The 24992-nt window shown below is 47.4% G+C and overlaps 1 protein-coding gene and 1 long non-coding RNA gene across 2 annotated transcripts in view; one reads left to right on the forward strand and one right to left on the reverse strand.

The window, feature by feature from the left end:
* The window catches only part of LOC106733043 (uncharacterized), a 145238-nt gene that overhangs the window by 83015 nt on the left and 37231 nt on the right, over positions 1-24992 (forward strand). The gene's annotated exons all lie outside the window — the stretch shown is intronic.
* The window catches only part of LY86 (lymphocyte antigen 86), a 29691-nt gene continuing 19976 nt past the window's right edge, over positions 15278-24992 (reverse strand). Inside the window, exons 2-5 of the mRNA XM_006138805.5 lie at positions 23149-23235; positions 22219-22347; positions 16936-16988; positions 15278-15627 (exon numbers count right to left, since the gene is read on the reverse strand). Coding sequence (XP_006138867.3) covers positions 15544-15627; positions 16936-16988; positions 22219-22347; positions 23149-23235 — 353 coding nt within the window. The 3' untranslated portion in view covers positions 15278-15543. The remainder of the gene's footprint in view (positions 15628-16935; positions 16989-22218; positions 22348-23148; positions 23236-24992) is intronic.

Below are 24992 nucleotides of genomic sequence, written 5' to 3' on the forward strand. Positions count from 1 at the left end.
TTTTGAGACCCGCTTTAGACATTAGGTTAGTTATGTGCTGGGAAGAGTCTGGAGTTCCCTTCTCTCATTATGAGCCCCTCCCTACTTAGAACAGACAGTTACAGTCGGCCACCCTCTCATCCCTTCCTGCACCTAGGGTCTACTGGATAGTGCGGAGACACTTGAGGGGACTGGAAGTCTGATGATTTGGACAATAGAGTGAAGAAAAAAAAAAGGATAGCAAGGCTCTCTCAGTGAGCAGGATGTGGGCCTCATTTTCTTGAGTGATGGCTGTAAGGGTAGGGCCTCATTACAGTTCAGAAGGAAAACTGCATTTCCTTCCTCAAAGGTTGGGGCTGGAAAGAGTTGTTTTGCTAGAGAGGGTACGACTAGAAAAGCATGGTTGGAATCCAGGGTAAGCTCCACTGATAGAAATAGTTGCCTTTCTTGCATGCACTTGGAGTTTACACAGTGCAGCAGCTGGCTCCTGGCCATTGAGTGCTGGAATCGACCATGTAGGCAAGACTGTATGGCTGATATGGATGAACAGGAAGATGTGACTCTTGGAGATAATGAGATGTTGATATTCCAGAGGAATCTGGTATGTAGGAAATGCTTTGGCATGCATCCCACCATTACTATACAAAAACTTTATTTAGGACTGGCAGCACAGTGGTACATATTTGCTCTTTGATGGTATTTCTTTTGTCCAGATCTGGGTTTATATCTATGTATATTAGATAATTAGAGATGGAAATGAACCACCTGTTTATGAGCCAGATCCAAACTTCCCTAAAGTTCAGGGAGGATTGTAGTTGACGATCCTTTCCTACTTATTAGAGAATAGCCCAAGCTGTGAGGAATAAATACAAGCATCATGTCAAGGATTTTTTTCCCTCATTTATAAAGTGAGTAATAAAACCTTGGAAGTAATTTATTTGTTCTTTGCAAAGCAATAGAAAATCTATGTTGTAACCAGGGAGCTACTGACATCCTCTTCATCTTTCTCTACATTCCCATTAATGGATAAATTGGTTCCACTTTGATTTTTAATTGGTTACAAACAATAGTGTCTCCAGCTAATGGATTCAAGCCTGAACTTTTTCTCCAACATTAACAGTTTGGATGTCTTCGTTTTTTAAAATCTTACTTTTTTGGTTTTGCTTTCTGGCTTTCAGAGTGGGGTTTAACGTCAAAACAGCGAGTTGAAAGAGTACATGGAATTTATGTCCATTGTTTCCCAGCCTGAAATAACAAGAACTGCAATATTCATTGCTGTTTCCATTGCAGGGATGGATAAAGGAATGAGGAGAGATAGGGAGGAAAGTTATTGGTGTCATACACTTGTGTTGTGGACAAAAGTCCGGATCCTGCATATATACACATGTTTAAGGAAATGTCTCAGAGGGGTAGCCGTCTTAGTCTGTATCTGCAAAAACAAATCCTGTGGTACCGTAATCTGTTAGGGTATGTCTACATTGCATGGCTATTTCGGGATACCGGAGGTATCCTGAAGTGGCTTCCCCATATCTTAACAAGAAGCCCGTTATTTCGAAATATTTTTTGAAATAACAGGCACGCTATTTTGGCATCCCAGTAACCCTTGTTCCATGAGGGTTATGGGATGTCTCGAAATAGTGAGTTATTTCAAAATTTGGTGCTGTGTAGACAGCGTAAAATTATGAAATAGTCTATTTTGAAATAGAATCGAAATAAGAGACACAATTTGCATAGCACAAATAGCGTATCTTATTTTGACTTTAGGGTGCCATGTAGATGCACCCTTTGTCTCCAAAGCTACATCTACACAGCAACATTATTCTAAAATAACTTAGTCTGCATCTACACAGCAGGCAGTTATTTCAAAATAATGTTGAAATACTGTCAAGCTGGAGGACTTCTTACTCCGACTCCTGTAACTCTCATTGTACGAGGAGTAAGGGAAGTCGGAGGAAGAGTGCTCTATTTCGAAATTAGTGCTGTGTAGATGCTCCCAATTTCAAAATAAGCCCTTTTGAAATAAGCTACACAATTGACGTAGCTCAATTTGCGTAGCTTATTTCGAGTTACGCCCAACTGTGTAGATGCACCCTAAGGTTCCACAGGACTCCTCATTGTATAAGGAAACGAATACTCCCATAAAAGGCAAAGTTAAGCACTTATGCTTTGCAGGACTGGGGTCTGGATTAGTACAGAATGGATAGAAGAATCCTTAATATGGGTCAGACAGAGCCAGCAGTATTTAGTATTGTGACTAAAGCATATCAAACATTAAATAATTAAACCCTATATATCAGTGGTTTTCAGACTTTTTTCATTTGTGGACACCTACATATGCACCACTTGAACATCTTGCTTCGGGCTTACTGCTCTGAGCATGGTCAAGTGACAATCTAGTCTTGGAAGGGACAGAGAACATTCAATATTACAATATAAATGTTTAAATACTAAGTAATCCTCAGCTTATTGAGAAACAATAGGCCTACCTTGTCACTCTACTAACTCCAGCTGTAAAATTTACCATCAGAAAGCTAATAAATGGGAGTCACACAGGCAAACAAAAGACACAGGGTTACTGGTAAATATTTGATTTGGCTTTCAGCAGCACTCTTCCAGTGATCAAAGTCAGGAAGTCAAGCCCCTTTTTTGGATGTTTCTGTCCTGTGGTTAGATTGATGGTGACAGAGCGGAGTGGGAAGAGGACAAAAAAAGAAAAGCCCATGGGAAGTTACACAGCTAGGAAGGTACGGACCAGTGGTAGCTGAATTTCTGAAGTCAGCCATTATCATCACCTCTAAAATAACTTCAAGCTTACTGTAGAACCAGCTAGTGCAGTGGTCCCCAACCTTTTGGGGCTGCTGGGCACCTGGGGGCGGGGCCACCCATACGCTGCGTGCCCAGTGCTAGTGCCACCCATGCGCTGCACTCCCGGGGCCGGCGCCGCTCCTGCGCTGTGTGCCCAGAGGCGGGGACGCCCATACACAGCGTGCCCAGGGCCGGCACAGCCCATGCACCGCGCGCCTGGGGGTGGAGCCACCCATGTGCTGTGCACCCGGGGCTGGCGCCACCCCCGTGCCATGTACCCAGGCCTAGCGCCATGCCTGTTCCACTTATCCAGGGGCCGGGGCCGGCGCCACCCATGCAACGCATTCCTGGGGCCGGCTCTATACTGTTGTTTCCTGGGGCCGGCGCCGCTCCTGTGCCGCACGCCCAGGAGCCAGCACCGCTGCATGCCTGGGGCTGGTGCCGCTCCTGTGCCATGTGCCCAGGGGCAGGGACGCTCATACGCCACGCGCCCGGGGCCAGCACAACCCATGTACCGCGTGCCCGGGGGCAGGGCTGCCCATGTGCCGCGTGCCCAGGGACAGGGCTGGCTCTGATAACTCGGCGGGTGCCATGGCACCTGGCACCACGTTGGGGACCACTGAGCTTGTGGATAATTTATGCCAATGCCAAAGGCTGTTTTACCATCTTGGGGTATGTCTACACTACAGCAGTAATGCAAACTAACTTAGTTCGAATTAGTAAATTCGAACTAAGCTAAGTTGAATTAGTGCATCTAGACCTTAAAACTAATTCGAATTAGCATTTTGCTATTTCGAACTAGCATGTCCACATTGAGTGGACCCTGAACCAAAGTTAAGGCTGGCCGGAACCAGGACTTAGAGTGTGGAGCTGCTGTCTCAGGCTAGCCGAGGGCTATGCTTAAAAGGACCCGACCCCCATCCCGGACAGACAGTTCTCAGGGTTCCCCGCTTGCTTGTCTAACTTGATGAGGGACAGCAAAGCAGTCCTGTCTTGGAGTGCCCTGAGTGCCCACACTCGGCACATCACAGCACTCGACCATCAGCCTGGCTTTACTTACTGCAGGCTGCCATCCAGGGGTGTTGATCGGGGGGTTGTCAGGATCCAGGAGGCCCTGCAGGACAGCTTCCACCCCAGAGCCACCCCAGTCTTCCCCATCGGGGGCTCATACCCCATTCCTCCATCACCTCCTTCCACTTACCCCTCCCTAGCCCCCCTTCCTGATGTAAAAAATAAAGGACACGTGTGTTCAAAAATAGAAACTCTGGGTATGTCTACACTACCCTCCTAGTTCGAACTAGGAGGGTAATGTAGGCATACCGCACTTGCAAATGAAGCCCGGGATTTGAATTTCCCGGGCTTCATTTGCATAAGCGGGGAGCCGCCATTTTTAAAACCCCGCTGGTTCGAACCCCGTGCAGCGCGGCTACACGGGGCTCGAACTAGGTAGTTCGAACTAGGATTCCTATTCCGAACTACCGGTACACCTCGTTCCTCGTTCCATGAGGTGTACCGGTAGTTCGGAATAGGTATCCTAGTTCGAACTACCTAGTTCGAGCCCCGTGTAGCCGCGTTGCACGGGGTTCGAACCAGCGGGGTTTTAAAAATGGCGGCTCCCCGCTTATGCAAATGAAGCCCGGGAAATTCAAATCCCGGGCTTCATTTGCAAGTGCGGTATGCCTACATTACCCCGCTAGTTCGAACTAGCGGGGTAGTGTAGACATACCCTCTGTTTATTTAACAAAACTGGGGAGACTGGGAAAAGGAGGTGGGAGAGGGGAAGAGAGAGAGTGGGAGAGAGGAGGGGGAAACCTGGGAGGAGGGAGCTGGAAGGGGGAAGCCAGGGGAAGAAGGAGGAGGGGAAGTATAAAACTATGGTACTCCATATCTTCAGTACTGTGTACAGATGTGGTCTCCTCACCTCAAAAAAGATATTTTGGCCTTGGAAAGGGTTCAGAAAAGGGCAACTAAAATGATTAAGGGTTTGGAACAGGTCCCATATGAAGAGAGGCTAAAGAGACTGGGACTTTTCAGTTTAGAAAAGAGGAGACTGAGGGGGGATATGATAGAGGTCTATAAAAGCATGAGTGGTGTAGAGAGGGTGAATAAAGAAAAGTTCTTCATTACTTCCCATAATAGAAGGACTAGAGGACACCAAATGAAATGAATGGACAGCAGGTTTAAAACTAATAAGCGAAAGTTCTTCTTCACGCAGCACATAGTCAACCTTTGGAACTCCTTACCACAGGTGGCTGTGAAGGCTAGAACTATAACAGAGTTTAAAGAGAAGTTAGATAAATTCATGGAGGTTGGGTCCCTGGAGTGCTATTAGCCAGGGGGTAGGAATAGTGTCCCTGGCCTCTGATTGTGGAAGACTGGAGATGGATGGCACGAGACCAATGGCTTGGTCATTGTCTTCGGTCCATCCCCTCCGGGGTACCTGGTGTTGGCTGCTGTCAGCAGACAGGCTACTGGGCTAGATGGACCTTTGGTCTGACCCAGTACGGCCATTCTTATGTTCGTATGTTCTAAGCTCAGTGTCACGTTACTGAATTTGAGGGAAGCAGCCAGATCACTGATGCACCCATAGGTGGGGGTGTTGGCCCCAAAAATGGCATAAAAGGGGACCATGTGGGGTGTTGAATAGAAGCTTACTGTCTGCTAATCCTATGTACGCTAGTCATGTGATTGTATAATGTCTGTGTTTGTAGTTAGTAATCTATAATCTGTATGGATACTGACTATTTCTCTGCATGTGGTTGAGCATTGGGCAGAGCCCGGCCTATGGACATGCTAATTAGCGAGGCCCTGTGGGACAATGGCACTCAATGGGTCAAGGGCACACCTAAAAAATGAGGGCTGACACCTAAGGGCTGCCAGCAAGGAACACAGGGATAGGCCGTTGGCCAGGTGACCTGCTGCAGCCAAGAAGAGACCAGGAAGGATGTATAAAGAGGCCATGTGGTGGACTCCATCTTTGTACTCAGCTCAGCACTTCATCCCAGAGACAGCAATGCAGGGATCGAAGAGTCGGAAAGAACTGTGGACCCATCCCGATCCTAGGATGTGCAACAAGGACGTTTAAGCCAGCAGCTGTAACATCTCTGCTAGAGCCTGCATCAAGAACTGGGAGATTCGATGCAGGTAATGTACTATCCTTTAACAACCTTACTCTCTTGCTTTCCTTTATTGTAGTAATAAACCTTTAGATGTTAGATGCTAAAGGACTGGCTCAGCGTGATTTGTGGGTAAGATCTAGAGCAGTGGTCCCCAACCTTTAGAGGCTCCCGGGCGCCCGGGAGGTGGGGCCACTCACGCGCCGGGCGCCAGGGAGGTGGGGGCCACTCACGCGCCGGGCGCCCGGGGGCGGGGCAGCGCGTCCAGGGGCACGCCAGGGGACTGGGATGCCCTTGCACCAGGCGCCGGCGTGTGCCCTAGGGCCGGGGCTGGGGCCGTCCGAGTGCCTTGTGCTGTGGGCCCGGGGCCGGTGCTGCCGCTCGAGCCACGCGCCTGGGGCCAGCACTGGCGCCGCTCGAGCACCGCGTGCCCGAGCGCCTGCATGTGCTCCGGGGCTGCAGCCGCCCGAGCGCCGCGCACCCAGCACCAGTGCATGTCGCACGCCTGGGGCTGGCGCTTCCCATGTGCCAGGGGCGGGGCCGGCCCCGGTTGTCGGCGGGTGCATACGAATGCCCCGGCGGGCGCCATGGCGCCCGCGGGCACCGCGTTGGGGACCACTGATCTAGAGGGTAAATTGACCAGGGATCTGTGGCTGGTTTCTTGGAACTAGACAGAACTTGTTCGGGGTAGTTGGGATTGGGTTCTAAGACACCCCCCCACCTGTGTATGAGGCCCGGGGCCATCTGGGGCACAGATATTGCTGGGGTGTCGGAGGGGTTTTGCTCGTGAGGCTTCAGGCAGGCTGCTGAAGCGCTCTGTGGGACTTGTTTGTGGCCTGTTTGGAGAGGTCACCAGTCAGGGGGACTGTAAGGAGCCCCGAATTTGAGCAATTCACCCTGAGCGGATGCCTTCAGCTGTGCCCAGACTCAGCCCGGTCCATCACACTCAGGGCTCAGGGTCGGGGGTCTCACTGGACCAACTTGATTTTCATGCAAACCTGCTTCTGGGTTCGCATGTGGCCTTTGGTGGCCAGGCTGGCAGCTATCCTGCCCTAGACGGCTGCTTTCCTGTGCCTAGTGCGGAGATCGTGGACATTGGAGGCCTCCCCCCAAACCTCGATGAGGTCCATGATCTCTGCACTAGACCCGGTGGGCACCCACCTCTTGTGGCCCCGGGCAGGCTCCTAGGAGCCGCCAGCCTGGTCCCGGGAAGAGGTGGAGGGCTGGCTGGCAGTGGGTGGCTGGTTCGTGCCGTGCCAGGTGCAGGGTCTGCTGGCTGGGTGCTGGCAGACTTGCAACTGGCACAAGCACGGTAGCCAGCCCGTGCCCCTTTAAGGACTCCGGGGGCTGGGAGGGGGGCAGAAAAGTTTCCCTGGTTTGGCCCAGAGTGGCCACCAGAGGAACCTGGGGAGGCTTAGCCTCCAACTAGTTCGAATTAAGTGGCTACACAGCCCTTAATTTGAACTACTTAATTCGAACTAGGCGTTAGTCCTCGTAGAATGAGGTTTACCTAGTTTGAATTAAGCGCTCCGCTAGTTCGAATTAAGTTCGAACTAGCGGTTTGTATGTGTAGCGCCTATGAAAGCTAATTCGAACTAACAGCTGTTAGTTCGAATTAACTTTGTAGTGTAGACATACCCTTGCATATTTCTGACGGGCTGACCAAAGAGCACCTAGGCTCGTTGCAGCAAAACACCTCCCTTGAAAGCACTGGTGGCATTAACCTCTTTGTAGCCCCCTGCAGAGCTCAGTTCTGGGGCCTCTACAGCCTGGTGTTGATACCCATCATGCTGGGTGAGCTTGCATAGCGCGGCAGCCATTTTTATGTAAATGAAGCGGCGATTATTTAAATCACCGCTTTATTTCCCTATGTCTAGAAACCTCATCTACATGGCTCCGTCGACAGAGCTATGTAGTCTAGACATACCCTAAAAGACTGGGCCTTAGGTGCTAGATGGATCCTTCACCCAGAATATGGGAGAGCTATTCTGTTGCAATTAGAGCTACTTTGTGTGGTGTATTGGACTAGGACAAAGATAATTTCATGTTTTAATTTGCCATTGACCTGAGTGGTGCAAAGTCAAAACTTGCTGATCCAGACTCTCTTGAGACCCCCACCACTGTGTCCCAGAGAACCAATGAAAGAATAACATGGAGAAGGCAGAGCCTTCCTTAGAGACACACTTGAGTCTAAACAGGACCCGTAAAAACATGTGCACTCATGTTAAGAAAAGAATAGTGCAGGGTGACCAACCTAAACCTGCGAAGGAGCCAGAATTTACCAGTGCACATTGCCAAAGAGCCACAGTTATATGTCAGCAGCCCTGATCAGATCCTCAGCACCCCTGACATCCCGCACATGGGCAGTCCCACCGGTTAGTGCCTCCTTCTCCTTTTCCTCCTGCCCTCTGTGATCAGCTCTTTCTCAGTGGGAGACACTGGAAGGGGGAAGCCTGGGTGTGACAGGCTCAGTGGAGAGGGTGGGAAGTGGCAGGATCCTGGGCAGTAAGGGCCTAGGGCAGAGCTGGGGATTGAACAGTGAGCACCCTCCAGCCCAGTGGAAAGTTGGCACCTGTAGCTCCAGCCCTGGATTTGGTACCTATGCAAGGAGCCGCATATTAACTTCTGAAGAGCTGGATGTGGCTCTAGAGCCACAGGTTGGCCACCCCCGGAATAGTGCCTTTGAAGATAACAGCCAGAAGACTTCATAATTCCCCAAATTTGATTCCAACCGGCACAGTTCCTCCAAGGAAGTTTTTGAGCACAGAATATAGCCATCAGTTTCATTTCAGCTTCTTCTTCCTCCTGGTGTCAATGAGAGCTGATTGGGAAGTTCACAGGTCCTTGTTTCTGTGAAAGCATCCTTCCTCCTCTCTAGAGCTGTGAATCACTGGAGGATGTGCTCTCTCACGAACTCAGCCCAGCTATAATCAGAACTTGTTTGTTGCTATGGGAGCTGTATTTAGCTTTTGAAAGCTATTTTGGAAAGAAAAATGCTGTAATTGCTAAATCTGTTCTAATTCAAGACGGTGTGGCTGTGCCCACACTTTCTTGGGACATGAAGAGGTTAATACGCTATACTGGGACCAGAGAAGACAAAAATCCCTCTCCTGCAGAAACTGTCCAAAATGTAATACTGGAGGGGCCCAGCTGAGGCTGATTATGAACAGGAAATAAAAGGAGAAGCCGGGTTAACAACGGAGATTTTCAGTATGAAGGGACTGAGCCACTTTTTAATCCAAAAGCAGATGAACGTATGGGTTGCTAAGATCTTGTACAGGACTGGTGAGGGAAGCCACTTGGCTGTTTGGTAGCAAATAACTGGGCAAAGGGTTTGAGTACACCCGCAGGAATAAAATGTGTTTTCAGTTTCATTGGGGGAGTAAGAACTAAGGTTTATATTTAGTTCTTTATCTAATTCTTTCTGACAGCAAGAGACAAGCAGTGTTTGGACTAGGAAACCAAAGGCCATTCTGCTGATAGCTAGGCGAGAGGTACCGGCTGTATGTGTGTGAGAGCACCTCTAGCAGCTGATCTGTCAATAGGCTAAGTGTATAAATACACAGCAGTTAAATACCCCCCAACTGGCCTGAGTTGGTGCTTAGGCAGAGGGGCTGTAAAACTAGGGTGTCAAAATTCAGCCTTGGGCTGAAACTCAAACTCTGGGGACTCTGCAAAGAGGAAGGTCCCACAGCCTAGACTCCCACCCAAGCCTGAACATCTCCACTGAATTTTTACAACTCCGCAGCCTGAGTTTCATGTGCACAAGTCAACTGAAATGGACCCGCCACACCCAGTGTTTTATTGCGGTGTAAACATACCCCAAGGGGCTACTTTAGCTAAGTCGAAATAAGTCTGGTTTCTCAAAGTGAGGTTTTGTTGCTCGTATGTGTCGTTTCTTGTATAACTGATTATCCACAGCAGATAGGTAGTATCACACCTTGAGTAAGAGATGGCCAGTTTATTCATTTCTCCAGTAATGGAGATTTGTGGAGGCATGTTCCTGGATTGAAGAACTTGGTAAGCCAGCCAGTGCCTAGGCCACAGGGGACACTAGTTTTAGTTGGAGGTGTTTCAACTAGGGAAGGCCCTTGGGATTGTTTGTTATCTGGGGTGGTTGGTTGGCTGATTGAAACAAGGGCGTCCAACACTCTTGTAATGGCAAGGTTTGTGCGGTTGCCACGGAAGTGAGCTGGACAGAGGGAATATTTCCATTTCCTACTAATACCTCTAGGTGCGATTTTGAGGGTTTCTTCTCCTTGTCAGTTTGTTCTGACTTTTGTAGCCCTGCCGGAGGGTTCAGACTCCGATGACCTGAGAACCTGCAGCAACAGGGGAGCTAGGTAGGTGCCAAGGGGGAGTTAGAAAATGGTCCAGGGGAGCTGACGACAGTCAGGCTGATTTCATTGTATTTTGGAGCATGTCAGCATGTTGCGGGCCAGAGCCCTGCTGACCCCAGTGGCAGCCAGAACTGCTGCTGCTAGGACCCTGGGCTGGGATGTGGTGGAGTGGCAGTCTCTCCCTCTCCTGCCAGTGGACTGCTGTTTGTTTGTCTGCCCTGCTGTGCACTAGGGCCCGGGCCAGCGGAGACTGTAGATTGCTGTTTGCTTACCTGCCAGCCCTACGCTACTCTGGGTGCACCTAAGGTCCAAGACAGTCTTTGATTGACTGCCCCATCCTGTACTCAGGACCTGGGTTTAAAGAGGACCACTGGGCACTTGTTTAGGGGCCCAGGACTGAGCCAGGTGGCTTAAAGTTCCATATAGCATCAGCAAATTATGTTTAAACTAGTACATTTCTCTGGTGTTGCTCAGGTCCTTAAGGACAGGCTCAGGGGGGGCTGAGTGCATGGGGGATGCAGGAATCAGGGTCAGAGGGGGTATGTCTACACTACAAAGTTAATTCGAACTAACAGACGTTAGTTCGAATTAACTTTGATAGGTGCTACACATGCAAACTGCTAGTTTGAACTTAATTCGAACTAGCGGAGCGCTTAATTCGAACTAGGTAAACCTCATTCCACGAGGACTAACGCCTAGTTCGAATTAACTAGTTTGAATTAAGGGGTGTGTAGCCCCTTAATTCGAACTAGTGGTAGGCTAGCCCTCCCCAGCTTGCCCTGGTGGCCACTCTGGGCACCACCATGGAAACTCTTCTGCCCCCCTCCCGGCCCCGGAGCCCTTAAAGGGTCACGGGCTGGCTACGGTGCCCGTGCCAGGTGCAAGCCTGTCAGCACCCAGCCAGCAGACCCTGCACCTGGCAAGGCTCGAGCCGGCCACCTGCTGCCCCCCAGCCCTCCACCTCTTCCCAGGACCAGGCTGGCGGCTCCCGAGAGCCTGCCCAGGTCCGCAGGAGGCGGGCGTCTGCCTGGTCTAGTGCAGACATCGTGGATCTCATCCACGACCTCCGCACTAGGCACAGGAAAGTGGCCATCTAGGGCAGGAGAGCTGCCTGCCTGGCCACCCAGGAGCAGGTTTGCATGAAAATCAATGGGGTCCACTGAGACCCCCGACCCTGAGCCCTGAGCTTAGCATGGCCGTACTGGGTCAGACCAAAGGTCCATCTAGCCCAGTAGCCTGTCTGTCAACAGCGGCCAGCGGTACCCTGGAGGGGATGGACCGAAGACAATGACCAAGCAATTTGTCTCGTGCCATCCATCTCCAGCCTTCCACAAACAGAGGCCAGGGACAACATTTCTACCCCCTGGCTAATAGCACTCCAGGGACCCAACCTCCATGACTTTATCTCACTTCTCTTTATACTCTGTTCTAGTTCTAGCCGTCACAGCCTCCTGCAGCAAGGAGTTCCACAGGTTGACTATTTGCTTTGTGAAGAACAACTTTCTGTTGTTAGTTTGAAGCCTGCTACCCATTCATTTCATCTGGTGTCCTCTAGTCCTTCTATTATGGGAACTAATGAAGAACTTTTCTTTATGCACCCTCTCCACACCACTCATGCTTTTATAGACCTCTATCATATCCCCCCTCAGTCTCCTCTTTTCTAAGCTGAAAAGTCCCAGTCTCTTTAGCCTCTCTTCATATGGGACCTGTTCCAGACCCCTGATCATTTTAGTGCCTTACCCTCTCTCACCCTCTCTCACCTCCTTTTCCCAGTCTCCCCGAGTTTTGTTCAATAAAGAGAGATTCTATTTTTGAACACACGTGTCCTTTATTTTGTACATCAGGAAGGGGGGCTAGGGAGGGGCAAGTGGAAGGAGTTGAGGGAGGAATGGGGTACGAGCCCCCGATGGGGAGGACTGGGCTGGCTCTGCGGGCTCTTCGGGGTGGAAGCTCTCCTGAAGCCACTTGATTGACCCCCCCTCCAGATGGCAGCCTGCAGCAAGTGCAGCCAGGCTGATGGCCGAATGCTGTGATGTGCCGAGTGTGGGCACTCAGGGCACTCTAAGCCAGGACTGCTTTGCAAGCGGGGAACCCCTGAGAACTGTCTGTTCGGGGTGAGGGTCGGGTCCCTTTAAGCACAGCCCTCGGCTAGCCTGAGACAGCAGCTCCACGCTCTAAGTCCTAATCTGATGCCCTGCCGGCACTGCTTCCGGCCATCCTTAACCTCAGTTCAGGGTCCACTCAGTGTGGACATGCTAGTTCAAATTAGCAAAACGCTAATTTGAACTAGTTTTTAAGCCTAAATGCGCTAATTCGAATTAGCTTAGTTTGAATTAACTAATTTGAACTAAGTTAGTTCGTATTAGTGCTGTAGTGTAGACATACCCAGGGTGAGTAAGGTCTTTAGCAGGGGACTGTGTATGTGTGCATGTAGCAGGGTGGGAAGGGAGGGCGGGGAGGAGGGATTGGAGCTCCTCCCCCTAAGATTTGTACCAGGGCAGCTTGCTTTTCCCCTTCCTGTCTCTGTCAGGGAGCAAGAGCAAAGTGCACAACTTGTCTGTCCCCTGTGCTCCCCAGCTGGAGTGAAGAATGCAGCAGACTGCACTTTCCCTTGCTCCCTGACAAGGAGAACAGCCAGCAATGTCCCCATAAGAATCTGAGGGGCAGAGGGAAGTACCTAAAGGGCTCTTGGCCGGGGGGAGGCTAAGGGCTGTAGCAGCCCTAAATGGGGTAGGTACTCCCAGCCAGCCCCTTTCACCTGCTTGGTGATTCTCTTTTCTGTATTGCTTTTATGAGAAGTCGTCCCATTTCAGGCACATCCCATTTTCCTGGCTCAACCAAACCCTGACCCTGCTTTAAATTATGATAAGAGGAAGCTGTATACAGGTAACCCACAACTTGTGACGTGAATGGTTCTTGGGGAAGCATCTCAAGTCGGAGGCATCGTAACTCGAATTCTCATTTACAATAGGCATCGTGTACCATCGTAAATGCAGGCTGAGGACGTAAGTCGCGGGTTTTGGCCCCTTCTGCACTTAAAAAAATGGTTGTAAGTGCAGTGGGTCACAACTTGGGAAGTCACAACTTGGGGGTTTCCTGTACCAAATTTGCATGAGTGGGAAATGGAGGACCATCTCAGAACACAGTGGTTATTTATAGGCGGGCACTGGTCAAAGATGCATTCCTTTGACCTCAGAGACAAAATACTGAAACAAACAAACAAAAAAGAAGGTACAGGACTCGTCTCATATGATTTTATCAAAAAGCAGATAGACATTATTATATATAAGCAGGAAGGTTCGCATGCCATTGGAAAGGACTTAAAAAACAAAAAAGCTAACCCAACCAATCAAAGAGTGGGAATTCTGTGACTCCAAAGAACCATGCACGAATCAATGTTGCTCAAGTAGCAGATGGAATACCTTGGTTCACATTCTTCGGTCTCTCTTTCACATGTATATTTAGAAAAAGTCTACACAGAAAAATGTGGGGATAGTTTATCATCATGGAGGGCCACTACAGAATGTTACAAATGTTAAGTGCGGCAACTACAGAATACTGAACACATGTTGAGAGTCTGGGGGGGGTGCCTTTCTGACCTTGGTATGGTAATAACCAAGGTAAGATACTGGAAAGCTTACTTTTATTAAAAAAATATGGCCCTGTGCTAGGTAAGGCATTCCCAAGGCATCAGTGCAGAAGACTAAGACTTATAGAGGAAGGCAATGGCACTATCCATGTAGTAACTTGAACTCTTCTCCTCTGGTATAATGTTGGCCTGCCTCTAATTTAGTAAAACTAAGACTGCTCCAAATCCTGTATCTTGCTAGACTGAGGAAAATTGAAATCGGAGGCTATTTAAGTCTGTTGGTGGATCTTGTGAGTGTAAAATGAGACTGATATTTGTTGACCCAGGTTCAGGTAAGAAAGGGTTCTATGGCTGGGAATCCCTGGCTAGCGTCAACCGCAAAAGCAATATCTCTAGAAGGCATGCATGTTGGGGAACCAGAGTACGACTACACTGTGTGGGGGGAGAGGGTGGGTTTTCGAAGAAGGTATGCTCTTCTGATTTTTTTTCCAGAAGATATGCAAATGTGAGCGCAATTTGCATATCTTCTTCAACCTCCCCCCCACAGTGTAGCCATACCCCCCCCAATGTACTAAGTCCCCTCCTGCCTCCACTAGCGCAGGAAAAAAGGACAGAGTTCAAGCACCAAGCTCTGATTTCTTCCTTCTTGGTCACTGAGCAATGCCTGTTTCATTCAGTGCTTTAATTACTGGACTTTTGAGAAGTTAAAAGTTTTGCTATTGAAAAGCCATATATTATAGAAACAAAGCCAAATGAAGTACAGAGACTGTCTTAGGATTAATTACCTCTTCGGTTCTAGTAACTCCCTAAAAGCAAAGGATTATAAACAAGAATTACACCTGATCCTCAGAGTGGAATTATTTCCTTCAATATCACTGTTGAATATAACTACCGTATTTTCCGGCGTATAAGACGACTTTTTATGCTAAAAAACATCCCCCAAAAATCGGGGTCGTCTTATACGCCGGGTATACAGGCAGTCCTCGACTTGCAGGTACGAACGGGGCTTTTCTCGCCCCAGAGGACACAGACTGCGGGACCTCGCGGTCCCGCCGCCCATGTACTCCGGGGCGAGAAAAGCTGCTCCGCGTCTCCCTGGTCTGCGGAGGGGCTCGGGCAGAGGGGCAGCCCAGGTGCGCCTGGGCTGCCCCGCTGCTGGCTTCCCTCGCGGCTTTGCAAAGCCTCAGGGGAAGCCGGCAGCGGGGCAGCGCAGACGCGCCGCGGCTGTCCCGCTGCCGGCATCCTCAGAGGCTTTGCTCCCGGTGTTCCTGGTCTGCTGGAGACGGTCCACAGCAGACCAGAGGCACCAGGAGCAAAGCCGAAGCGGTGACGGGGTGCCGCGCTTCTGGGGCTTTGCTCTGGCAAAGCCTCAGAGGCGCGGGACCCCGCCGCTGCTGGGGCTTTGCTCCCGGTGCCTCTGGTCTGCTGGGGACCGTCTCCAGCAGACCAGAGACACCGGGAGCAAAGCCGGGGAGGCAGAGGGGCGCTGGGGCGCTGCCGGTTGGCCTCTTAAGGGGGGGTAGTCTTATACGGCGAGTATAAGACGAAAACCTATCTTTTAACTAGAAAATTAGGGGGTCGTCTTATACGCTCAGTCGCCTTATACGCCGGAAAATACGGTAGCTTTCTTGACTACAAAGTTTGCAATGTTTTGGAGACCTACCACTTTAAATGAACAGTTTCTGCTCATTTATTTGATTTATGTGGAGGAAAACTATTTATGTGTTATGGTAAATTCAGCACAAGCAACAGTCAGATGATCTCCATTATTCAGCTTCACTGAAACTTTGAACACTCCCTGTGTGAAACAAAAGCAAAACATTAAATTAGCACAAAAACAGTACAGAACTGCCTCTCTTCCTAGGAGAGAGTCTCCTTTCCCCCCTATCAAAACAGTTAATGTTTTTCCTGAAAGCTCTTCCAGTCCAAATACATTTCAGTGGTGGTAAAAGGTGTGGCCCATTTTTCTTGCCAAATGCCCCTGTTCCTAGATGTGAAATGATAGCACAGCAAATTCAAAATTAAATAAAGGTGGAGAATGCTTCCCTAAGGAAACAAAAGTCTCTGATATTTGAAAATTGCTTTCAGATCCATGCAGCTTTTCTTGGTCTGTGGAAAAATTGCACCTTGGCTTTTATATTATTAAGGCTTTCTCTTTACTTTGCAACTGCTGTTTAATCAGAATAGGAGAAATGTTTTTGACTGGTATTCTTCCTCCTCTAATCTTATTGTTCAGACATTGCATTACGATAATATTTGTGAAAATTCATCTGAAGTTAACATATTAATTGCGTATTTTTAAAGAATCATCATCTGTAGAAGCTTGTGATACAGGTATCTAGAACTTGCTGTATTTTAGTTTCAACAAAACAGGTGGTAATCCTACCACTTTCTTCTGGGGGATAATTTCACATCAGCCCCTCTGTTCAGTGTAGATGAGAAAATATGCAAGGTCCAAATTTGTAGACCCAGGCTTAGGGGGCATCCTAATTTCAGAGATCAAAATATCTTTCCGCCTAGCAATAAGATAACTGGGGAAAGTTAGGTACCTAAGCTCACTCAGTAGATTGAGAGGAGGACTTGACATAGAAATCTGTTTTAATTCTGTATTTTTGAGCCACGTTTGGTCTTCACTGCAGAAACTGGGCAGGAAACCTACCAGTAGTGTCGAGACTTGTGGGAGCAGTGTGGCCCTAAGTGTCAACTCATAGAAACCACTCTGGGTGTTCAGTGATCTCTGGCTTTCGGGGGGGGGGGGGGGGGAGAGCGAGGGGCGGCATGTGCATCTAGTAGTAACTGATTGCTTTCCTGGGAATTCTCCCCTCTGTACAATGTGGATTTCTGCAGCAGTAACTGACCTCTTCCCCCTTGAAAGTCTTTTTGGGGACATTTCAACTATAGGGCCGCAGCTTATCGACTAATCATATACTCAATATAAATTGTATTGAATACATGATTAGTCAGTTACCTGCTTCTTTACATCCTTCATCTCTGCATCGTGCCCTGAGGCAACAGTTTACACAGTCAAAATCACTCATTGTTATCGTGCTTTCTGAACTTAGTCAAGTAACTCTTACAGTTCAGGACATTACCAGAGGGAACTTACTTTGGGGATTGCATGGATTCCCAATTTGACAGGTCCTTCATAGTAGATATGTTCTGAAAAACAAATGGATTATAATTACGCAATGCACAAAGGAAGCAGGCCGCTGATAGGATGCACTATTTTATAATAATACTTTGAAATTCTCCATGACAAGTGCTTTAGGATTTAGAAAAACTTTATGGGCAGCAGCTTGCTAAGGGCACATCTAGACAGCGGCACTATTTTGGGATACTTTAGGTATCCCGAAATAGTGTTTTTCACGTCTTGATAGCGCGCCCGTTCTTTTGAAATAGCTTTTGAAATAATGGGCATGCTATTCCGACGTCCTGTAAACCTCTTTCCACAGGGATTAAGGGATGTTTTGGAATAGCACTCTATTTTGAAATTTTGAAATGAACTATTTCAAAATTAACTGTAAATAAGCTACGCAATTTGCCTAGCTCAAATTGCATAGCTTATTTCAAGCAAAGGGTGCAATGTAGACACACCCCAAGAGAAGTATAAAGGTATGGGCCTTCTTCCTAGTGTAGGAGAATGTGCTAAGCTCTGAGGATGCCCTACGGGAATAGCACAGTTTCTGAGAGTGTAAGGTGAAGCAGTCACTAAGTGCTCATGCAGCTGAATGTTTTCCCTCCAGAGTTACTGAACTTCAGAGTGTTTACTGAACAGTATACTTGTGTACTGTTGAACATGTAGAGATGCTAGTGAAGGCAGATGCTGATTTTTCTGTTACACCATAAACCAAACTTTGGCCATCCCACCAGGGCTAGATTGAGGCAATCCTGGGCTGTAGATATATTTCCCCCTTTAGTGGACGCAGAGGTCCTGCCTGTAAATTGTAGTCATGACCTTCCTTGAGGTAGTAGTAGCGGGAGCTATTTCTAGAACAACTGTATGGAGTGCAGAAAGCACCATCACCAGTACTATTGTTTGGAGAGTCTGCGAGAGTCTATCTGGAATTTAGTCTGGGGCATCCCTCATTCCTAATCCATGTTCACCATACTGTGACCTTAATAAATGGCACCAAAACCCTTTTGTGAGCTGGGTGAATATAAATCCCATTTCACCGAAGGGGAAATGGTCTCTTCTCCCCTGCATCAGTAGGAGATGGGCCTCTGCTTTAGAATGAGAGAAACTTTAATCTTCAACTAATGGAGGCTCTCAGGTGATGTTCTACTGTTCTCAATAGGACTACTGGATTTTCTGACCAAATCCCTAGCTGACCAGGGCCACCTACGTTGGTGGCTGTATTGTTTAAACCAGACTCCTCAAACCCCTCTGATTCCCTCTCTGTGGACTTTACCCAGCTGGGGATATAGCAGAAAATACTGTCTCCCAAGTATGAATCAAACTGAATGCATGTCTTCTTTTGGGGATTCCAGGATTCTTCATACAGTACATCTGCCTAAACCCTTGCATTTCCCTGTCATAAGGGGGCAATTGTTACAGTAATTATAACTAAGACCAATACTTAGTTTTGTACATTGACTGCAAAGTGTTGCCTCTTTGGAACTTTCTAGAGTGTGAAAAATGTATAGGTTTTATGAGATTACTTTATAAATCATGGCAAACTTTGACGTGAAAAATAGTTCTCCCACCATCATGTGTGCAAAATACTAGATAAATCACAGCATCTATTTATGCAGAACAGCTAGTGTTCCTGGGACATTATCTTCATATGCAACCCTTCCTTTTAGGACTCATATGACTAAAGAAGTTTTCTGCAGAACATAATGAAAAAAGTCTTTAGCTGACTTAGGGCTTTCTTTTCTATTTTGTGGGATCTTTCCACTATTACATCTTAATAAGACTAATTTACTCCTCCTCCCTGTGATCAACTGGTCTCTAGCAATTTACAATTGGAAGTGGAGTGAGTAAGAACTTCCTGAGAATTACTTCAAGCTACTTGTTCTTGTGAAGCTGCCTCTCATTTCTGACAAAACACCTATAATTAAATTCTGACTCCTCTTTCTCAATTCTTTCCTAGGCTGAAAATCTTTGAACAATCTCACACATGTAGTACTATATAAAGGCCCAAGTACGTCTGCATCCACCTCTTCCTTTTCTGGGTTTTAAATCTTTATAGAATTTAATTTTTTGTGTATGAGTAATAATACAGTCAGATTTAGATCTTCTAGGGCTGGATCGTGCATTCATTCAACTCAATGACACAGCGGCCATGAATTCTATTGGTTTAGAATTTATCTGAATATTGTGCATCTATAAATATTGGAGCTGTCTGAGTATCATTAATTCACTTTACGGGTGGGAGAAAGTGAGGTGGAGAGGATGAGTTTCTTGCTCAAGGTCATGTGGCAGTTCAAACCAGACAGTCCCCAGCCTTGTGTTGTAGCTGCTGGCTGAGACTACCTATCCATTTCCTCACAATTGCACTCAAAAGAATGACCTAACTTCACATTTCATACTCTGCATGTGTAATACATTATACATACAAGCCATAACATGTATATGTTTATGTAACTAAGGTCCAAATTAAGGTTTTTTGGTTTAGTGTGATTTGGGTGTATGCTTTGAGTGTTCTATGTTAGATCTGAAAGAGCAAGTTTGTACAGCTGCAAAGTCTGTGAGTGTGTTTGAGCATTACCTGGTTAAGATCTCTGAGCTGTGGTGGCTGTCGATCCTAATGTTACCAGAATGGTTTGTTCTCCTAATTTTGTGTGTGTGTGTGTGTGACTGTGTTGGTAGGAAGTAGACTTGAGCAACCCTAACTTTTGTGTAACCATTTTCTTGTGTGGGATATGAACAATGATCACAAAAATTCATCCGTAGAAAAAGGAAGCCCATCTCTCAACTGAATACCACAAAGACTTTAGTAATGATTTTTTTTTCACTAAGAAAGTCCCCTCCTTACCTTCTTTGGAACAGAAAACAGTGTAATAGGTTTAGATCTTCAAGAAACAGACATAGGTTTTTCAGAATCATGTTTCAGAGTCCTTGTGAGCTTTGCTAGTTCGGTTGTGACTTATACAATTTGTTTAAATAAAAGTAAAAAGATAGGTAACAAATACTATAATTGAAACAGAGATGTTTGTAAAACAGCCAACAATGTTTTTTTCTGCGAAGACTATTCCAGTCGCCGGTTGCTGTTCTAGGATAATGTTATCTATTTGTCACCTTTGACTCCTCCTCAATTCCTTTCTACTACACTTTCCTCTCTCTTAGCATAGGATATTCCTGAATCTCTCAAAGAGCTGCAAGATTTATAGAAGGGCCAAACATAAAAAAAAGTGGCTTCTAGGGAAGGGGTGGGAGAAAGCTTTACAGTTGTTCTCATTACAATGGCCAAACCAAATTCTGCTTGGAACTATATTTAAAGTGTGGTACAATAAAATTTGTTTTACAAATGTTGCTCAAAATGCAGTGGGGTTCTAATTGAAAAAATCCAGCCTTAGCAAGAGAGTGCTCTGCAATCTTCACTCTTGCTTTACTCATGCTTGACAGCTCAAATTCTGGCTCTTTCTACACAGAGCAAAGATCAAGTTTAATGATAGTGCTAACTATATTGGGCCATGTCTACACTAGAGACCTTACAGCAGTACAGTACTGGGCCCAGTTGCTGAGTGTGTCGTAGGGTTGCCAGGTGTCTGGTATTTTCGCCTCCTGGCAGGGAAAAAAACCCAGAAAATACTGGACACCTGGCAACCCTAACCACATCTCCATTTTGGAGCTCCATCATCTAACAATGGAGCTCCATCATCTAATCCCGTGGGCAAATGCTGGCTACCCAGTGAAGGTGGCTGTTAAACAACATGGCTTCTATTAATAAGTGTGGTAAGGTTCTGTTATTAACTGAGGGCGGCTTCTAAATGAAGATGCATGGGATTATTTAAACAATCAAGTGTTCTTTAATATCATAATGCACTTTGATTAGTGGAAAACAATCTCCCTGCCAGGTAAGGTCAAGGACCTGCAAACCCCAGAAGGGTTGGACTATGTGGCTTAATGTGTAAACAGCAGCTTGTGTGGGGCTTAGGATCGACTCTAGTTGTCCTTCATACATTTTCTACAGGGTGTTATTAAGCACTTTGCCAGAATATGACACTGTTCCTTATGGTTGGTCTATGGGTGTCTCATTTTCTTTCGTTCAATAGGCAATTGAAAAAGCCTCTGAATTTAATTTTTCTATCTGGCCTGCAGAATTTACATAATTGGTTGCTTGTGCAGTATTTATCTGCTGTTCTTTTTGATATCTCTGTGCTGTGTGAAATGTCTTAGCAATTCCCCTGAGGCCATCTTTTCAACAGTGCAGTGCACGGTCACCAGACCCATAGCCCTACCGCAAATGAATTATCATAATGGTGATGGAGATGCAGGTGACTGGGAAAAGAGCCATCAAAAATAACTTACTAAACTGCCATTCTCTCAACTCTCTGGCAAATTGCCCTCCACCCACCTTTTCTTTTCAGATCAGCCTAATGAGATTAACATGATATCAGGAAGAGTAAGAATTTACAGTGAAAGCTTTGTTACCCCGGCACTCCTAGGGAATGGGGGTTGCCGGTTAATTGAATGTGCTGGATAACAAAGATTATTGCTCTGCCCCTGCCCCCCACTGGCAGTTCTGGCAACTCAAGACAGGCGGAGGGGGAAGGAGGTGCGTGCTGATCATTTCAGAAGCCCTGCAATGGCTGGCTGGACAAGAAGGAGTCAGGCATATGCCTGAAGACATGACAGTATTATGGTGGGCGACAATGCTTGTTAGCAGACTGCTGGATAACAAAACTTTCACTCTACTATTATTAGAGATCCAAACAAAATCCTTAGTCAGGTGCAACTGCTATGAAAGTCAAATTGAGTACTGGACTAGCAAATAGGAAACAGCTTATTTTTAAATAGGCATCACAGCACACCTCAAGTTATCATGTTCATTAACTCAGCCATTGCTTTTATGAAAACAGCAGTGGTCCTCAGACACACAGTTTCGCTGAAAGAAATGGGATGGCTATTAAACGTTAGAGGTGTGCAAATGGGCCCGTGCTACTTACTTACATTACATGCTGAGTTATAGATTATCCTTCTACATTCCCCTTCTGATGTATATAGCACCGAGGCCTCTGTGCAATTAAAATACTACAAGCTAGTGAGTGTGTTTTGCCAAGAGGAGACTTTAAAAGTAAAATGACTCTCTCCTACTGTGGTTCTGTCATCCAGTAGCATCCCGTTGAAGGAAACAATGTTAGGAAGTGCATTGTTAGGTGATACATTTGGCAGTGCATCAGAGATGTCCTGCTTAAAAGTGTTTAGTGTGCTAGGTAAAATTACCTCCCTTTTTCTTTCCACAGAAAAGAAACCTATGGCCATTCGGCTCACAAAGTTTCTTTGAGTAGCCGAGGACACTCTTCCCATTTAGCATGAGATTAACATTCAGGAACAATTCCGTGATGCTGTGTCCTGCGCAGAAAACAGAAGAAGAGTTCAGGAACAGAACTGTGGAAATTGAGCTATTGTTATTTATGTTATAATTAATTTATTAAATAATTTATTGTTTGGTTTAAAAAAATCCTACTCTTTTTTTGCTTATTTAAGCCCCAATTCCACTGGGAATTCCTGAATCCATAGAACATCATGTAGTATAGAACCTGCCCTGTAATAACCCTTGTGGTAGATAACAAGACATGTAGTGAATGAAGAGTAGCTTCCTTTTTGAGGCTACTGGATTCAAGCCCTGCAGTGTGAGGTTGTGAACAATCATGTGGAGTGATTGTAATGAAACCCTCAAACGTATTTCTCTTGTGACACTCCCCTCTCCCTCCCCCCGAAAACAGACATGCCCCTAGAAGTCTTAGTCCTGCACATGAGTAAGCGCAGGGCCAGCGTGGCCATAGCAGCTCAAGTATTCTTTCATAGTGTGACCGCCTTCCCTCTAGCTAAGCTAACTCTTAGGACACGTGATTGTCCTCTCAAGTTTACAATGTGAACAGGCTAACAAAGGATGGGAGGGGAAACAAAGGTACAGGGGGCTGAGGTGCATTACTCAATGTCACCCAGCAGGTCAGAGGCATGGCAGAGAAAAGCATCTATTCCTCCTGAGATCCAATCTGTACCTCCTGAGCCCCTGGACCTTCATGTGAGAACAGTAAACCCTCTTTTGTTTTGCCAAAAGCACTTAGTTGTTATTCCTCAGACTGTCTTTAACATGGGTACATGCACAATGAAGTATCTTATTTGTAATGCTCAAAAAACTGCACTTACTTAAGATCATTGCAGCTCTGATGTTAAAAGTATTCGTTAAGATATTGGCACACTGGTCGATGCTGAAAGCGAAATCTTGCAAGGGATCTGTCGAAAGGTAACAGGCAATTGGTTTTTTACTTTTCTTTCCAATACAAGAGAACTCTACTTCATAAAAATAATGGTAAAAGAACAGAACCCTTATGGAAATCAAGTCACACATATTTTCTTTGAAATTCTTCCAAGAATAATCCCCAAACTCCAACCTTGTGTGGCAAAAGGATTATACTGTTCTACTCTCTGTGGATATGTCTACACTACAAAGTTAGTTCGAACTAACGGACGTTAGTTCGAACTAACTTTCATAGGCGCTACACTAGCGCTCCGCTAGTTCGAATTTAATTCGAACTAGCGGAGCGCTTAGTTCGAACTAGGAAAACCTCATTTTACGAGGATTAAGCCTAGTTTGAACTAGCTAGTTCGAATTAAGGGCTGTGTAGATCCTTAATTCGAACTAGTGGGAGGCTAGCCCTCCCCAGGTTTCCCTGGTGGCCACTCTGGCCAACACCAGGGAAACTCTATGCCCCCCTCCCGGCCCCGGACCCCTTAAAGGGGCACGGGCTGGCTATGGTGCCCGTGCCAGGTGCAAGCCTGCTAGTACCCAGCCAGCAGACCCTGCAACTGGCAAGGATCGAGCCACCCACCCGATGCCCCCCAGCCCTTCCCCTCTTCCCGGGACCAGGCTGGCGGCTCCCGGGAGCTTGCCTGGGACCACAAGAGGCGGGCACCCGCCTCGGCTAGTGTGGACATCGTGGACCTCGTCCACGATCTCCGCACTAGACGCAGGAAAGTGGCCGGCTTGGGCAGGATAGCTGCCAGCCTGGCCACCCAGGAGCAGGTGTGCAAGAGAATTAAGGGGGTCCACTGAGACCCCCGACCCTGAGCCCTGAGCTTACAATGGCCATCCTGGGTCAGACCAAAGGTCCATCTAGCCCAGTAGCCTGTCTGCCGACAGCGGCCAACCCTAGGGAACCTGGAGGGGATGGACCGAAGACAGTGACCAAGCCATTTGTCTCGTGCCATCCCTCTCCAGCCTTCCGCAAACTTTGGGCAGGGACACCACTCCTGTCCCCTGGCTGATACCACTCCATGGACCCAACCTCCATGACTTGATCTCACTTCCCTTTAAACTCTGTTCCAGTTCTAGCCTTCACAGCCTCCTGCAGCAAGGAGTTCCACAGGTTGACTCTTTGCTTTGTGAAGAACAACTTTCTGTTACTACTTTGAAGCCTGCTACCCATTCCTTTCCTTTGGTGTCCTCTAGTCCTTCTTTATGGGAACTAATGAAGAACTTTTCTTTATGCACCCTCTCCACCCAACTCCTGCTTTTAGAGACCTCTATCCTGTCCCCCCCTCCGTCTCCTCTTTTCTAAGCTGAGAAGTCCCAGTCTCTTTAGCCTCTCTTCATATGGGACCTGTTCCCAACCCCTGATCATTGTAGTTGCCCTCCCCTCTCCCAGCCTCTCTCTTCCCCTCTCCCACCTCCTTTTCCCAGTCTCCCCCAGTTTTGTTCAATAAAGACAGATTCCATTTTTGAACACAATTGTCCTTTATTTTGTAGATCAAGAAGAGGGGCTAGGGAAGGGTAAGTGGAAGGAGGTGAGGGAGGAATGGGGTACGAGCCCCCGATGGGGAGGACTGGGCTGGCTCTGCGGGCTTCTGGGGGTGGAAGCTCTCCTGCAGGCCCCCAATTGCCCCCTCTCCCCAGATGGCAGCCTGCGGCAAGTGCAGCCGGGCTGATGGCCGAGTGCTGTGATGTGCCGAGTGTGGGCACTCAGGGCACTCCAAGCCAGGACTGCTTTGCA

This window comes from Pelodiscus sinensis, chromosome 2 (assembly GCF_052426305.1).
Source record: "Pelodiscus sinensis isolate ZL-2025 chromosome 2, ASM5242630v1, whole genome shotgun sequence".
Classification (NCBI taxonomy): Eukaryota; Metazoa; Chordata; order Testudines; family Trionychidae; genus Pelodiscus; species Pelodiscus sinensis.